Raw genomic sequence first — 16,465 nt, 5'->3', positions numbered from 1 at the left:
CCCTACAATTAAAGAAAACAGAGGTACACTTGGCAAGGTGATTCCTTTTCCCTGTTAAGTATCTGTGGAAACTTAGTAAGAAAACCTAACTGCTGAAGATACAGCACACCACCACCTGTACAAAACAAATGTGTATCTCATTTTAATGCAAGCTTTGGTTAGGTGGCTTGTGTTGAAATGCCACCTAGCATTCCATATGTAACGCAACTTAATCATATCTATTGAAAACCACATAATAAATAACGTGAAATATGCAGCATGCCATCCTAATTGCAGAGGTTGTCTCATTTACTAGAAGTCATTTATTTATTCAAATGACTTGAACTACGTGATTCAATCTGAATCATGGGAACTAGTTACTGATTTGTGGAAACAGGCTCTTACTTCTTTGCTAAAGGCATTGTTGAAACAACTGACCCAACTGCTAAAACAAGCTTCTTCCTTGAACCCTGCCTCCTTCCTTAGTGTTACATCCCAAGTGAGCTTCAGAAAACACAACTGTTCTACAAAAGCATTTTGAACTTAAGATTTTTTTTTGAAAAAAAAAAAAAACACAACCCTCAATTAATTACACGTAATGAAAAAATGGTATTTCCCAGATGACAGAATTGGTTAGCAATGGGGAACTGCACATGGCAGCCATAAGTGCGCTCTGCAGAATTTAAGTACACAGCTCTCAAGAAGAAATGTTTACTACCTCAGAGGTGAATCAAATTCAACTTTCAGAATTCTATGTGTGCCCCTCAGATCTTAACTGGGGGGTGTGAATACATATCCCCAGACAGAAGCAGCTATAGTTGGTTTTTGTTTCTTTCTTGCCTTTTTTTTTTTTTTTTTTTTTTTTTTAAAGTTAGGCCTTGCATATATGAAAACTGCCATCACAACTATGCTGCAGCCATGTAGAAAGCATAATTTAGGAGACGATTCAGACTTTACATCTGCTTACACCCAACCCCAATTTACAGCTACCATCTCACACCGCCGTTATTTCAGGAGGTGCCGGGGTTCCCCCCTGGTGGTGGAGCAAGGGGCCAGGTGGGGAATGAGCACCCTTTGGTCACAAGGAGCCAAGCCAGACACATGCCACTATAGGTCACCTTCATCCCAGGCTACGGCCAACCTCCATCAAGGGACATGTCCCCAGGGAAGGACAGGCAAGAGGGCCTTCAGGAAGGAGGGGAAACTACGCTCTAAGACATCATTTAAAAGCTAGCAAATAAGCCCTGAGCAGGATGTTGGCTACCTCCAACTCCAGGCAGTGTTTACCATTGACTTGGGCATGGGACGAGAGGCCAAAAATCCTAGCAGGCAACTTCACCAGCGGCCAGCTGTGTTGCCTCAGGCAACCATTCAAAGCCTCCATGGCTCCAGATAGGTAAAATGATGCTTTTCCCTACCTAGGAGAAGGGCTGTGCGAGCTCCCGGTGCCCCAGTACCGAGAGCACCTGATTTCCAGGGCGCTTCTGGTTATCTTCATGTTTACTGCTGAATCTGGCGATGGGAAAGCAAGGATTATGCCACGGTGTTTTGATTACCAAAGGCACACAAACCCCATTCCCACAAACTGATAATTTCCTTCTCATAAAAGCCAGAGCTAAAATACTACTATCCTGTCATCAAGACAGCTGGTTTATATCCTCTCCTCTCTCCTCCATCCTCCCCGGAAAACATCCCGCCTGACACGGTCCCTGCCGACTCACCCTGCCCCATGAAGAACCGTCTACCCCGGCAGAGCGGTTCTGGAAAAACCATCTTTGCTGGTCCTGCATACTTTTATTTATTCTTTTTGGGGGTTGGGTGTTTTTGGTTTGGTTTGGTTTTTTTTTGGTTTGGGATGGGGGGGGGGGGGGGGAGGGGGGCTGTCAAACCCACCGCTTTTCCAGGGAGCCGGAGGCTACCCGCCCTTCACACGGCACCTTTGCAAGGGAAAGGAACCACAGAGTGGTAACCGCTAGACGGAGGAGAAGGCTTTTCACCCACACAGCAGCAGCGCCGCCGGCCCTTGGGGCATTGCTACTGCTCAGCAGCTTTCACCTCACCTGCCCAAAGCCCCAGCCCGCCTGCTTCTGCGCCTCTAGCAAGGACCTGCAAATCTCCAGCTCCTCCTCTGGCCAGAGGTTAGCAAGGTACGGTGAAGGCACCAAACATATGGAGACCAGGGAGGTAAGGGATACCATGCGCTTTTTTTATTATTCATTAGTAATTTTATGATTAATTCTCATTATCTTATTACGTCTACTATTATTTCATTTCTCAACTGTTATTTATTATTGTTGTTATCATTATTATATGAAAATGGAGAACTGATCACAAGCACTTCAGGCTGCATTTATCTCTCTACTTAATATTTGGAGCGCAGCTTTTCGCATGTATATAAAATGACACCTTACCCCACCCCCAAAACCTGAAGTTTTTCGGGGGGGGGGGGGAAGAAGGGAATTGAAGTAAGTTCATTAATTTGAGCCAAACTCAGCAAACATGCCTTGGTCAAAAAAAAAAAAAAAAAAAAAGAGTGGGAGGGAAGTGTAAGAAAATTAAGTGGTGCTCTGGTATTTTGAAAATAAACCTGCAAATTTTCATTTCAAATGACATTTCATTTTCCTTCTTACCCAACTTAAAAAGAAAAGAAATGGTCTCAGGTCAAATTTAATCTTCCAGATTATCTTAAAACAGGTTTTTTTGGTTGCTGTTTTGTGTTGGGGTTTTCCCCCCCCCCCCCCCTTCACTGCACTAGAACCACCCCGACATACTTGTTTCAGTTTGACTAGAAGTTATTCTTTTTTTCCAGGTTTTTTTTTTTTTCCTCAACCGCTGAAACAAACAAAACCCACCCATGATTTGATGCACCCTAACAGCAAGACATGCATGCGAACACGTAGATGTTTACTTTCATGTACGCAGATGTGCTGGGCAGGAGAAGGCACGCTGGCAGGAGGAGGAACCTTGCATCTGCCTTGCATGGATCTGTCAACAGCCAAAACACACTTTGCATTAAAACTTCAAAAGGAAAGCTCACACGCTTTTACGGGCTACATAAACCCAGTGCTGTTCTCTCCTATCAATGTTTTCTGTTCTTTAAAAAAAAAAAAAAAAAATTAAAAAAGGTGCGATGTGATAGTAAGCGTACTTCTTAGCTCGATGGCCAACCCACCTGGCCTCGTCTTTTCACTCTGGTGAAAGTTCTGTTCAAACACACAATCTCACAAGTGGGTTTCCTCCTACTTCTCCCCTGCGAGCAGCCCTCAATAACATTATTAAAGCACAGAGAGCACAAGAGCCACACCTACACATTCTCCCTATGGACAAACTACGAAGGCATGTCACAGCTCTCAAATAAAAATCTTGCTTCAGCAGGAACAGACATTTATTTTGGTACAGCTTCTCTGTACGTGGAATATATCTTTTTTTTTTTTTTTTTTCCCCCCACATTTTGTTTAGGAATGACTTCTGCTGCCCATATTCATGCCAAATGTTCTGTAACTATTTCTGAAGGAAAAAAAAAATACACTATTACTCAATACTGTTAGGTCAGCAGAATTCAGCCCTAAAAAAAGAAGTATTACAGTCCCATTTGCTGCAGTGGGAAGCCAAGAAGTAACACATCAAAAACCAGAACAGGCAGGAATACTACCAGATCTTACGCTGCACCTACTAATAAAGCATTCCTGGAAGTGCAGGAACACGGGAGAAGGTCAAATCAATACGTATTTAACAGGGTCAGCGTGTACTGTACCAAGCTAAACAACTGTCAGAGTCCACGCAAAACAACAAGCGGTGGATTCCCACACTGGGTACTATTAACTCCTGGCAAAAAAAAAAAAAGACCTGAACATTTTCTATCCCCACCTACACAATGCTGATAAATGCGTTGTGCTGACTCCCCATGTCCTCGTGCATTTTCACAAGCTCTCCAGAGCCGAGAGGTACACATGGCAGCGGTCCTCAGGAAGGGAGAACTTCCGATGAGTCACATCCAGCGCAGCATTTTATCCCACCCTTGTCACCCAGACCTGGGGACCTTTGGCATTGCCTCAGCCCCGTTCAAAGGGTGCATCCCAGAGGTACTCCCTCGTCGTTATCCCCCGCTCTCCTGTCGTCCCTGACGCAGGCGCTGGCTGACGCGCTGCTGAGGACCCAGAGTGGTGCATTCTGCACTAACTTCGCCAACTGCCCTTCCAGCAAGGCGCGTCGCTCAAGCTCAAGCTAACCTGGAGGCCAGAGCAAGGCGGGTGACTATCCCCATCACGGCAGTAACTGCTGCTTGAGCATTCATGGGAGGCCGCACACCTTCGGCAAGTGCTACAGAGCAAACCCGGGACACGAAAAGCCAGAACGCGCCTTCCACTGAGGAGCAAATAAAAGCTCTGCCGCCTCTCCTAATAACTTTCCCTTTCTGCTAAAACTAGCAAAATCCTAGCTGGATTGAGCGCGATTCCTGTGCCAGCTGAGCCCCGAGCGACGGAATTGCATTTTTTCCCTCGTAGATGTGCAAGGAGAGCAGTATAGCAGAAGGGGGTTCTGAGAAATTATTAACACGCAAACAGAAGATGCCCAATGCAATTCACACATTTCCAAAATAACAATTGCTCAAGCTAGCAGGTCATCTTTTTTACAGAATAAGACCTCGCCCCCGTTTTGAATAGGCTAAATTGAAAAGGTTTGTCAGCCGGGCCACCCCAGCAAGCGCTCCTAACATAGACTGGCCAGAGGCTGCTTTTGTGGGGACAGCCAATTTTGGCTCCCCCAATTACAGTTCTCCAAGTCAAAGCATTTCTCTGACAGTACAACCATGTTTGCATTACACAAGCACTTCTGTAATACAGATCCGAGTCGAACATGAGATTTGACACAAGTTCTCATACCTGTAAACACCAATGCTCCTAATATAACATGCTGACTACTAATTTTGAACGCATGTTAGTTCTTTCTGGGATACTTCACTCGCACACGCAGGGTGACTGTACCCTCTGATGCACACCTGCTACCGAAACTTGGACTAATCCAGGAGTTTGCGGCATTATCAACAGTTTCTATGCAAAACCATTCCATGAAGGTACTGTCATCCTCCCTAAAATGAAGCAAACCTTTCACTGGGCTTGTTTCTAAAGAGCTGTTAAGCAAAGGCAGATCGTGCTCAAGGAAGATAAGGACACCTTCTGAAGGAACTGGTTTGGCTAGTCAGCTATCTTGCTGCTAAAGCTAGCATATCCCCGTGATTTCAGCGATACATGGATACCCAAATGCAAAAGTCAGCCCTGAGGACCATAATGGCATTGTGCGACACTCCCTGAAAGTCTCTCTCTATAAATTAACAAATAAATTACAACGGACTACTCTGACTGCAAAGTCTCCAGGGCATTGATCTTGATTTCTTACTTATCTGCAAATCTCTTAATATACTCTTAATGCAAGAAACAACAAATTTGTATTTACTACTATCGCTCCTGTGTGTAGTTTGCTCACCACACACACACACACTCTTTGCTGAGAGGCCAACCTCTTCTGTGGCATTTTGCACAGAGTCACTGTACTTTGCAGATTGCCCAAATTAAGGAGAAGTCTGCTGGCACTTCACCTTCCCTTCTCTGCTTATCTGAAAATGCCCTTAACGATGGGAGGATTTGGGTTTTGATCTTAATCATTCACACGTTGAGGCACTGGAGTAAGAGCAACTCTGTAGTCAAGACTACTTATTTCATTATATTATTTCACCAAATTGGTTCGTATCATTATGTAAATTTCCGTGCCTCTAACTGCATCCACTGCCAAGGCTGCACAGATTTGTTTTAGTTTCCAAATCCCCCAAAAGTTTGGTCATTTACCAAGGCGAATAAAATAATAAATGGGCGCATAGACAAGACCTTGGATAATAAACAAATACCCGCGTGCTCACACACACACACACACTATATTCTCTCCTGTCTCCACATAGAAAACTCCGCTTGCATCAGTGATAATACAAATACAAGAACGACAAAATAGCGGCGGCAGCAATGCAGGTACTGCAACAGGAGCATGAGATGTCCTTCACCCGCGACCTGGTGCCTGGCAGCAGGCAGGCAGAGGACACTGCCGACCCCTCCGCCAAGCTGCAGATGTGCGGGCAGCTGCCTGCTCCTGGGAGGCCCCCGTGCTGGCTCCCACGGCAGGCACGTTCCACGGGGATCTCTGCTCCCAGGAAACAGCGGCCAGGTTACACCGGGGGGTATCTCAAAAGGCACTGGATGCCTGGGCATAACCAGATCAAGCCCGACGCAATCCACAAAGATTAGTCTACTTGTATACATCTGTCGCAAGTAAGTATGGAACAATACACAGTGCAGAACCTACAAAAACAATGTTAAAGGGCAGCGATACGTAACAGCAGTACACACGTAGCCCACACGTAAACACTGCGCAGGATATTAGATGGAGCTTTTTCATTTCACGTGAAAACGAAGACTTCGACATCCTTAAGGAACTTAAGTTTTCCCTTGTTTTTCCAGAAAGCCGTGTAGGACATCAGGTACACAAGGCCACTGCAGCCAACTTCTGCAGCTACCGAGCTGCCCAGAACGCTCGCGCGCACGCTCCCAACGCAGAGCCGCATGCTCCCATCCCACAACGCAGATAAACTAGAGATATAAAACCAATATATAATAACAACAAAAAGCAGTTCGCTTAACTGTAGTGCTCTCACTGAGCACTGACACATAAAACTGGACGTGGGTCAAATGCATTCTGCGTATGTGCCATGCCGGCTGTCACAGGTATCTCCGGTACCACTGAACAGGCCATCCAGGGTACGTTAATGGAAATCTGGATTAGTTCCATGGTGGTTAATCTGGGTCAACATCAGAGCAGGTAGATAGAGACAGAGGCAGGTATCGATCCCTGCGAGTGTACTTCGGTTTCCAGCAATGCCGTTTGGTTCTGGAATAAGCACAATTAGGGTTTTTTTTGTATCCTAATGGCTACAGTGTTATAACTAAACCGTGTTTTTTTCTCATCCATATTCAAAGAACTCATTCTAAAATTTTGGGAAAAGACACAATTGTATTTAAAATCTGATCATCATAATGTTTGAATGGAAATTTATAGGTTGATTCTGACATTCTTCTAACAAAAACATTTGTCCAGGTACTTTTTCTCCCCCAGACATCTCCTCTTTTTAGTAATAGAACAAACCAGGTTGAAATTTTGAAAAGTGTAACTTCATATGTGATTTGAACTTCCAAAATCCACATAATGTGGTCTTAAAACTCAAGAGTGTTGTATATACTTATTACGGCACGTTTACTTCCAGAAATACTTTGAATTCTGACGGTGGGTCCTATCACTTGACCAAGGAGGCAGGTCCTCAACATACACTGATGCTCTGTTACCTGTTGGACCTGTGGCTTCAAACCAGTATCTCACAATTCTCAAATGCCGCTTTATTTCGTACCCCCTGACTAATTTTCTTGTTTATCCTGGAGCGTGGCGAGAAACTAATAGACCAATCAATCGGTTCATGCTTCCTGAAGAAATTCTTCTGCCTTCACCTCTGCCGCTGAGCCTCCAGCTCTCCTCAGAGGAACAGTTACTTGCTAACAGAACATACCGAAAATAATCTCTATTGGGTTAGCTGTTGATTATTTAGTAAACCTCAAATAACTGGCACCCTCATAAGTTTATGAGACACAGAATTAAACACGGTATTTCCCCTCACACTTTATATATCCTACAGGGCATGTGCACCTGAGACTGCATCTCAAAAGACTTTTAATGCAAGCACAGCAGATGGGAGTCACCTTGCTTCTCATCATTTTCAAAGGGTGAGGGGGGAATAAAAAAAAAAGAAAAAGAAAACCAGGAAAGAAAAACTGCCCATGTTACATCAACAACATGTATGAACTTGATTTCTGGAACAAGAGAATCTCCACTTTTTGAAGGTTGTGCAACTAGTTTTTTTGGATGGGGTGTATCTCCCTTTCAGGACGGTTTTACTGTCCACAGTCACGAAAGACTAACTCAGTCACTTTAAGCCACGCATCAGCCCTTCTAAAAACTATTAATTCTCTTCTCCCAGCTTTTGCTTTAAAAAGCAAGAAAGGGGGGGGGGGGGGGGGGGAGGGGGTCGGGACACGACACACCACAAACCAACCCCAACCAAATCTGCATTATTTTTTTTTTCCTGGCTGGCAGATTTCCAAGATAAAGAGGACCGCACTCTGCCTGGAACAGCAGCCGGGGCCTGCTCTCCAAACTCACAAAAGAGAGCACCACACACAGAGGGGAGGGAAGGAGAAAAAAAAAAAAAAAAAAAAAAAAAAAAAAGGAAAAATAAAAAGGCAACAGATCCGACCAGCCAGCAAACGTTTTCTCACCCTTTATACCAGTTTCTCAAAAAAAAAAAAAAAAAAAGCCAACGACAAACCAAGCCCAAACCTACCCACCCCGAACCCCCAGCCCGACAGCCCGAGGCGGAGGCGCCCGCTCCGCGCCGTTCCCACGCACCGCCGGCCCGGGCGGTCACTGCCGGGGGTGACAGCGCCGGCGAAGTCGGGGGACGCCTTCTGCACGCTGGGTCAGGCAGGGATAAATCGCTCTTTTTTTTCTTAGAGAACCAGAACTCACGTGAAGTTTGTCCTCTTTCCACACACACTCCCCTTCCCAGGTGTATACATTGATTTTTTTTTTTTTTATTATTTTTTTTTAAACAGGACAAGCGGAGGTGTCCAGGTCAGGGTGACAGGCGGGGGTTACCGGAGCGGCGCTTACTGGGGGGCTGCGCGGGCTCTTCCCCGTTGCCACCGCGGGGGGGGTTACCGGCAGCGGCTGAGCCCGCCGCCCGGCCCGGCCGGGGAGCGCGCTCCGGGGAAACACTGGGCAACGGGGGAAGAGAAAAAAAAAAAGAAAGAAAGAAAAAAAAAAAAACAAAAACGCACGAAAGGAGAGAAGCACAACGGATGAGATGTGCCAAGGCTTATTCCCTTTTATTTCCTCCACCCCCACAAAAGAAAATAAGCCGAGAATCAGGAAGTCAGAGCTGCGTGATCGCTGCTATAGGTTTGGGGTTTTTTATCCCCTCTCTCCTCTCTGTTTTTTTTTTTTGTTGTTGTTGTTTTTTTTTTTTTTTTTTTTTTTTAAGGAAAGAAGTAGTTGGGACTTTCCCTCCGCCGCTCCCCACGGGAGGCCGCGGCGCGCCGCCGCCCGCAGCCCGGCTCCCACGCTCCCACGGGGGCGCAGCCGGCAAAGCGGCGGCGGGATCCCCCCCCGGCGCCCCGGTCCCCCCCACACTTACCTTTCTTTTCCTCCACGGCGGAGCAAAGGGCGACGCGCCACAGGAGCAGCACCAGGACAGCGGCCCCGCCGGGCCCGGCGGCGAGGGGGCTGCGGCCGCCCATGCTGCGGCACCGCCGCTCTTTCGGAGGAGTCGGGCGATATGGGGAGGGGGGTGGTGGTGGTGGTGGTGTCGGACGGGACGGACGCGGGGAGGTTCCCGCGGAGGAGCCGCTCCTCTTCTTCTCCGCTCTTCTTCTCCCGCGGTCGCGATCAGCTCCTCGCCGCCGCTCTGCCCGGCGCGGCTCCGCGCAGCATGCCGGAGGGCGGCCGTCGAGGGCTGCGCGCACACGTGTGTGTCCCGCCGCGGGCGGGCGGCTGCTGCCTTCTTCCTCCTCCTCCTCCTCCTCCCTCAGCCCCTCCTGCTGCAGGCGGCGGCGGGTGCGCAGGGGCTTGCGGAGCGGCTGGAGCCGGCTGCGGGACGGGGCGAGCCCGGCTGCGCTCTCCTCCCGGCCGCGGAGCGCAGGGGCTCCCTCTGGGGACGCCGAGGAGGAGGAGGATGGGGCGGGGAGCAAGGAGGAGAGGGGAGGAGGAACTCGGCGCAGCCTTCCCCGCCCAGGTGGGGAAGGGGCGGACCCGCCACCTGTCCCGGGATATAGGGTGAGAGGAGAGGTGGGCGGGGAGGGGGTAGTTTAGCTGCTCCTGCTTGCTTGGGAAGCGGGGGATTTGCCGGTCTTTGGCGGTTCCTGCCCGGCAGCTGCCCCAGGGATGAACGTGTGTTTTTGCCGTTGCTCGCAATAAAACGGCGTGGCCCCGGCACAGCCTCTGCCCCCCCACCCCCCCCCCCCACACCCCCCATGTCCCCTCCCGGGGGAAGGGGTGTGCGGGAATGCGGGTGCCTCGGAGGTGCAGCAGAAAGGTTGTCCCGTCCCGTCCCCCAGGGTCCTCGCAGCCCCCACGGAGGGGAGCGCGGGCTAAGGACGGGCTGAGGCTGCTGAGGAGCAGCAACAGCGAAGCGGCTCTGGAGGTTAAACCCGCTCCCTCAGGGGCCCATCTCTGGGGGAAGGGGCTTTGCTCCCCCTAAATCAATAGAGCCCACTTGGCTTCTCTGCGAACAGTGCTGGGCACGGTTCGGGTCATTTTACCCCCGACGCTTGCGAGGCCAGGTGTGTGCGTGAAATAAAACGGCGCTCTTTCTACGCCTTTTTTAACACACGGGTCTGTATCTGTGCGGTCGTTTCCTTTCCCCCGTACCGGCAGTGAGAAAGCGCTCCTTGCTCCGCGGAGCGAGTTACTTAATAAACACACAATAATACAAGTGTTCTTGAGGCGCTCCAGGGACATCCACAGACGTTAAGCAAAAAAGTACATGCATGGTGGTCTCCCCTCCTCCCCCCCCCCAGCATCTTTTCCCTCTGAGAGGCAAACCCAAGCTAGTCAATATTCAGTAAAATATGCTTATGGTTACGATCCCTTTTTTTTTAACAGGCTGCTCCTTCGGAAAATGGGAGGAAAAACCGTCTTGTCACTCAAGCACGTTAATAGGACATAGAAGTGTCACTTGTCTGGGCTGGGATCTCTCTGAGCGTATCATGATTCAACATTCAAACTTGTTAAACGCTGGTGGTAATTTCTTCATAAAGCTCTTGTGAAGACTTGGGTCACATAGTCAATAGGATATGAAGCCTTAGAACTGTTATGATTAATTGGAAACTCCAGAACCGAAGTCCGTAATGACATGAGGTTTGGGAGATTACGTGCTAAATGCCTGTGTCTATCACAGGGTGCTGGAACACAATAGATTGCAAAAGAGCCACTGAGTGTATCTTGACTTTCCTCTGTGATGCATGTCCTCTGAGAGATGCCTTACTTTTCTCTTACCAGTCAACTTCCTCCCTACAATCTTTTTCTGATAGTTTAACTAGTTACTGTCCTAACTAGGCAAAGAAAATCACCGTCCCCTTTACTTATCCTAGCACAAAACCCGATGCCTGACCACATCCATGTATTATCCTGCCATGCCTGTAATCATTTATTAAGACGAATTGGTTTACAAGTCAGCTTTTGTATGCTGTAGCTGACATTCTGGTTTGATTATATTTTGTAAATAGTGTGAAAGCTGTACTTTGAAGTAAACTCAGACATTAGTAATATCTGAGGAACTCTACTCATATGATTGGTTTTGTGGCTGTAACTGAGGGCAGAATCTGGGCTTACAATACAATATTAATGCAGTTTGCTTCAAAGATGCTCACACAGTGTGGCTTCCTAAACAGTGTTTGTACATGATTAATTTTCATTTATTTAGACAAGCAGGAGGATCTTTGAAAATGAGAGGCCCAGGGAAAAAAGATCAGCTTCTAGGGGGGGAAGATTTGCAAAGCATCCGCAGCGCACACTAATGATTGCAGCTTGCATTATGAGAAAGGAAGCGCAATTAAGACAACCGAGAAATGAACCTCAAATCAGTTCTGTGGATAAATACTAAATAAAAACATATGCCCCTAGACGTGCATGTTGAGCATCAAGCTAACACTATGTAAGGCAGCGGAGTTTTTAAGATCTAGAAAAAGAAAGGATTCAAAGTGACAACTGAAAAACAAACTAAACATAGGGAAAAAAAAAGAAAACGTCTCTTGCATATGAACTCAGTGGAGAAACTTGTCCAAGTCCTGTCCTAATGTGCTTAAGGAACAAATACTTGCTTTGCAGAATTTTTTGTGCAATTGTGATTCTACCTGCTATACTGAGCAGGAACATCTCGTACTTGCTTCACCTCCCATCACGTACTGCCTTTACATAAATGCACATAAACCCAAGTACTTGATCCTAACTAAACTCCTCCTTCATTCCTGGCATGATGGGCAAGGGAAGACTAGGCAAATTCCCCTTTAAATTTACTTTCCCACACTGCAGGTAGCCACTACAGGAGCGTCTCATCTGCTGCTGGCAGTGCGGTACTGCTGAAGGGGCTGTGCAGCAAGCTGCCGCGCGTGCCGTCCTCCCACCTTTTTGAGCACAAACGTGGTACTTTCATGACATCTGTGCTCTACTTGCCAAGGTCACGAGATACATAAAGAGGCTCTAAGACCGAGGTTTGAGATGCTTATGATCACAGGCAGGGCTTTCAGACCTTTATTACACAATTGAACAGTTTCTGAAACACTTCGAATACAAACATGACATTTTCCCTAAACAGCTGGTCACATACCCAGTGACTGCCTTTGGTATAACTTCTTTGAAGTTAACGTAACTACATAAATTTTGCCAAGGGCATGCAATATTTGTATTGCAAAACTTTTATTACCAGCTGCATGCGTGCCTGGATCAAAGGCCGTGGGGCAAAGGCCAACCTTTTGACCACCAATTTTTAAATGGATAGAGTTCACAGCGAGAATATCACACTTAATGCAACATCTTGCTTCAGCTTTCTTTTGACTAGCTTGCTTTATAGTATGTATACATCTCCTGTCTTCTATCTATTAAGCACAAACATGCTGACCGATGGAGTAAAGTCCGTGTAAGCCGGTAGAGCCTTCATATGAAGATACTGCTGGATTGCAGAACTGAACTGCAATTGCTCACCACCACTTGCCTGCACCGCTGAGCTGATTACTTTGCCACACATGGAGGGAAGTAACTCTAAGAGAATGAATAACTGATATGCCTATCAGTGGAAAAAGCAGGATTAATTCTCCTATCTCCTCCACATTCCCTCAAGACAGAAGAGAGTCTCAAAATCCTTTCAAGAGTAAAGAAATCCCTGCAGCTGCGTCCTTTCCCTGTATGAAACAACAAAAAAAGAAAGTGTTGGTTTTCATTATCCACCAAGAAGTGGGTCAGCATTTGCCCCCTCGAAAAAATTCACCAGCAACTGTTCCTCAACAGCAACGCAGCTCTTCTCCGTGTGTTGCAAAAGTGATTTTAAAGGGCAGGCTTTTTACTGGAGGAGAAGAAATGAAGTGGAACTGAATTAGCGGGGTTTTACAACCCGGCTTGCTCAGATTTCATTTGCATGGTGTTTGAGATTGTGGACAGTGTAGTTTGCATTGTAGTTTGTATTCTATGACTCCTCGCTGAGGTTTTAAAGCAAGGACTGACATAATAATTTGCGGAGATTTTACGGCACTTTGCATGTTGAATGCATAAACATTAACTAATTTATCTTCGCAAATCTCCTGTAAAGCAGGTTAGTAGCTATCATTTCCATTTTATAGATGTAAAATAATTTGCCTTGGGCAGAGTGCTAGTGGCAGAGCTCGGGTTATCACTCAAGAGCTGTTTATTCTAAACATTATACTTCAACCTCCTCGGATCATGCTGCTTCTAGAGAGTGTCCCTGATGAAAATGTATGTATTTTTACACACTCAGATTCTCTCTCTCTTCTCTAAACACTGTTTGTTTGTATAACAGCACTTAGAAAGGGCAAGACCAACACACACAGCTGCTGGAATTAAACCTTAATTATAGTAAATTGCACAGTCAGTATTTCAACATGTGACCATGGTGTTATCTCAGGAGGGTTTCTAGATGTTCTTTATTTTTTTCACGTCCAGGTTTTATCTGTCATCTCAGTCACCAAGTTCAATGTCGCATTTTCCAGGGAAGCTCCACTTAACTCAGGCACGGATTTTTAAAATGTTTTAAACTCTGATAGGGATTTGCAGCAACAGCTTATTCACTAATGAAAGTAGGCAACAAAAAAGTAAATATGAAAATAAAACCTGTGTGGCTGTAATGGGTTTTAGTACGCAAAGATCTTGTCACCCATTGCACAGTAGAAAGTGCTAGCTATATATTCTCTGAATTATGGCTTCTCTTTGGAAAGACCCCCAATTTTTATCCAGTATAAAACAGAAAATAAAAAAATAAATTGCTTTGTGCATTTTGATTAACATCTAAAATAACTACAAGAAACAAAAAAAAAGGGTATAACAAATTCTTTCAGTATTGAAGATAAACATTACAATTCATAACATAAACTGAACAATGTTATCAGGATATCATGGAAATAACTATACTATATTGACAAATGTATGCAGTTTTAATTCCCATAGAGTTATTATTTCCCGTTTCGCAAAATCTCTGCTGAACCATTGGGGAATACGGCATCTCCATTCCCATCTAATAGACCATTTCAAAGAAAAGAATACATTTCCTGTTTAAAAGCAACCATCTCTTTGGTGTTTGTAACGCCATGTAGGGACTACTGTGGTTTTTCACACACTTTAACAAACCCTGCAGCTCGGCATTTCTCGCTGTGTTCTTACCTAAGTATCTTTTACGGTTTGTATGGATAAGCACATAAGGACTGATACTGTGATGGAATGAGGTATGTTATAGCCAAAATCTTTGTTACTAAACAGCAGGGTATAGAAACAAGCTTCTGCCCTATTTCCGTACTTTGTTAGGGTGACTTAATCATACATCTCTGTATGATGGCAGCAAATACAATTTGAACATGCTGTCAATCAACTGGGTGTCAGCAGAAGTAGAGCTCACGTCACCAGATCACACCGTATAGTTATTCAAGATGGGTGGCGAGTAATGGTGGGTGTCTGATTATGAACACTAACACAGCTAATTGCATTATTCTCACAGTCTGTTCTGCACAAGCGAAGAAGGAGCTTTATACCCTTGCTCACCTAATTCCTGACCCACTGCATAGGCTGTCATAGCCCATGTATGTGTGACAAAGAGAGGGGACAACAAGGCACTGTGCCCTGAACTTCGCCTTAGGAAGAGTAAAAGTGCCATGAAGCCGAGCTCAGGTGTGGTGGTTGGCTGGAGCTTGTTGTCTTTACCCTTCCCTTCCCTTCCCTTCCCTTCCCTTCCCTTCCCTTCCCTTCCCTTCCCTTCCCTTCCCTTCCCTTCCCTTCCCTTCCCTTCCCTTCCCTTCCCTTCCCTTCCCTTCCCTTCCCTTCCCTTCCCTTCCCTTCCCTTCCCTTCCCTTCCCTTCCCTTCCCTTCCCTTCCCTTCCCTTCCCTTCCCTTCCCTTCCCTTCCCTTCCCTTCCCTTCCCTTCCCTTCCCTTCCCTTCCCTTCCCTTCCCTTCCCTTCCTTTCCCTTCCCTGTAAAGTCCTTTGATCTACCTCTGCCCAGCTCCCACCCGAAGTTCAACACCATGTGCAAATATAGCAAGTGGCTGCTCAAAATACTGTCTCCTTAGGTGTTTGTAGTGCTTCAAAATCTATGGCAAAGAGAGAGTGGGGAAAGCTGATAGCCCTGAGTCAACGCACAAAGAATGTGAGTTGCATCAAGGGTGCGGCTAACGGGGGTTTCTTCAGATTCAGCCATCTCCTGCTGTTTGCATCCAAAGCGAACACAGATAGGAACGATAAGAGATTGCAACACGGTGAATCCCGATTCTCCTAAACAACTGCAGCTACCAGTCCTTATTTGGGCTAGCAAATATAAAAGAAGTCAGCCTCCCCTTATATCCACCCGTATTTTGCATTGTGGAGGTATCTCTGCATTAACGCACTTTTCTACATCAATTGCTAAATGCTACTCAAATTAAAACAAAGACACACAGAGGCTGACTATGCCAGTCAATTCGACATTTTCAGAACCTTTCTCCAGCATGTAAATGAATTGCCACAGAGCAGGTTGGGTCCACCAAAGTGTTAAACTCAGTCTCCCGACCGGTGTGGTTGCATCCAAGCTACCTACCAGGAGCAATCCTCGGCCTCTGCTAACTCTAAAACCATGTTAGGGAGAACACTAGCCAGCTTAGTCTGAGACTGTTCGTATAAATAAATAGATCAGATGATCTACCACAACGTGCGGGGAACACTCCCTGCATAATTGACCAGTACGGACATGGTCATACCTATTTCCCAATATTTCAAAGTCAGCAGTTCTGTTTCTTATTCATCTCAACATGCACATACTCAATAACTAGAGCGTCTCACTAGGCAAATTTTCCTTTCTAGCCAAAAGAAGCAAAGATGATCATCAGTTCTTTTCTCCCAGCCCCGCAAGACGATAAGTACCCTAACGATTACAGACACTTCATTGCTTGTTGCTTCTCTGTGACTCCAGAGGTACACCAGTGAAATCATTACCTTGCATTTTCCACATGAAAACTCGGCACAATAGCAAAGCTGTCACTGAAAAGAACAGGAAAAGGATTTTTCTGTCATGTACTTTGAGGTCGTGTCCCCAAAGCATTTTAACCGCGGAGTAGATGGTCATTTTTATTTCAAGCAAAATAAGTCTT

General features: G+C 46.2%; 1 protein-coding gene across 1 annotated transcript in view; it reads right to left on the bottom strand.

Moving 5' to 3' along the window:
• Window positions 1-9,659, bottom strand: part of EGFR (epidermal growth factor receptor) — a gene marked incomplete at its 3' end in the record, with an annotated part of 160,099 nt that extends 150,440 nt beyond the window's left edge. The window contains exon 1 of the mRNA XM_082479617.1: window positions 9,266-9,659. Coding sequence (XP_082335743.1) covers window positions 9,266-9,368 — 103 coding nt within the window. The 5' untranslated portion in view covers window positions 9,369-9,659. The remainder of the gene's footprint in view (window positions 1-9,265) is intronic.
• Between the last annotated feature and the right edge of the window lie 6,806 nt (window positions 9,660-16,465).

Source organism: Vanellus vanellus (genome assembly GCF_965231255.1).
Source record: "Vanellus vanellus genome assembly, chromosome: 2".
In the NCBI taxonomy this organism is placed as follows: Eukaryota; Metazoa; Chordata; class Aves; order Charadriiformes; family Charadriidae; genus Vanellus; species Vanellus vanellus.
The sequence above is the reverse complement of the archived record's forward strand: the minus strand, read 5'-3'. Positions and strand labels throughout refer to the sequence as shown.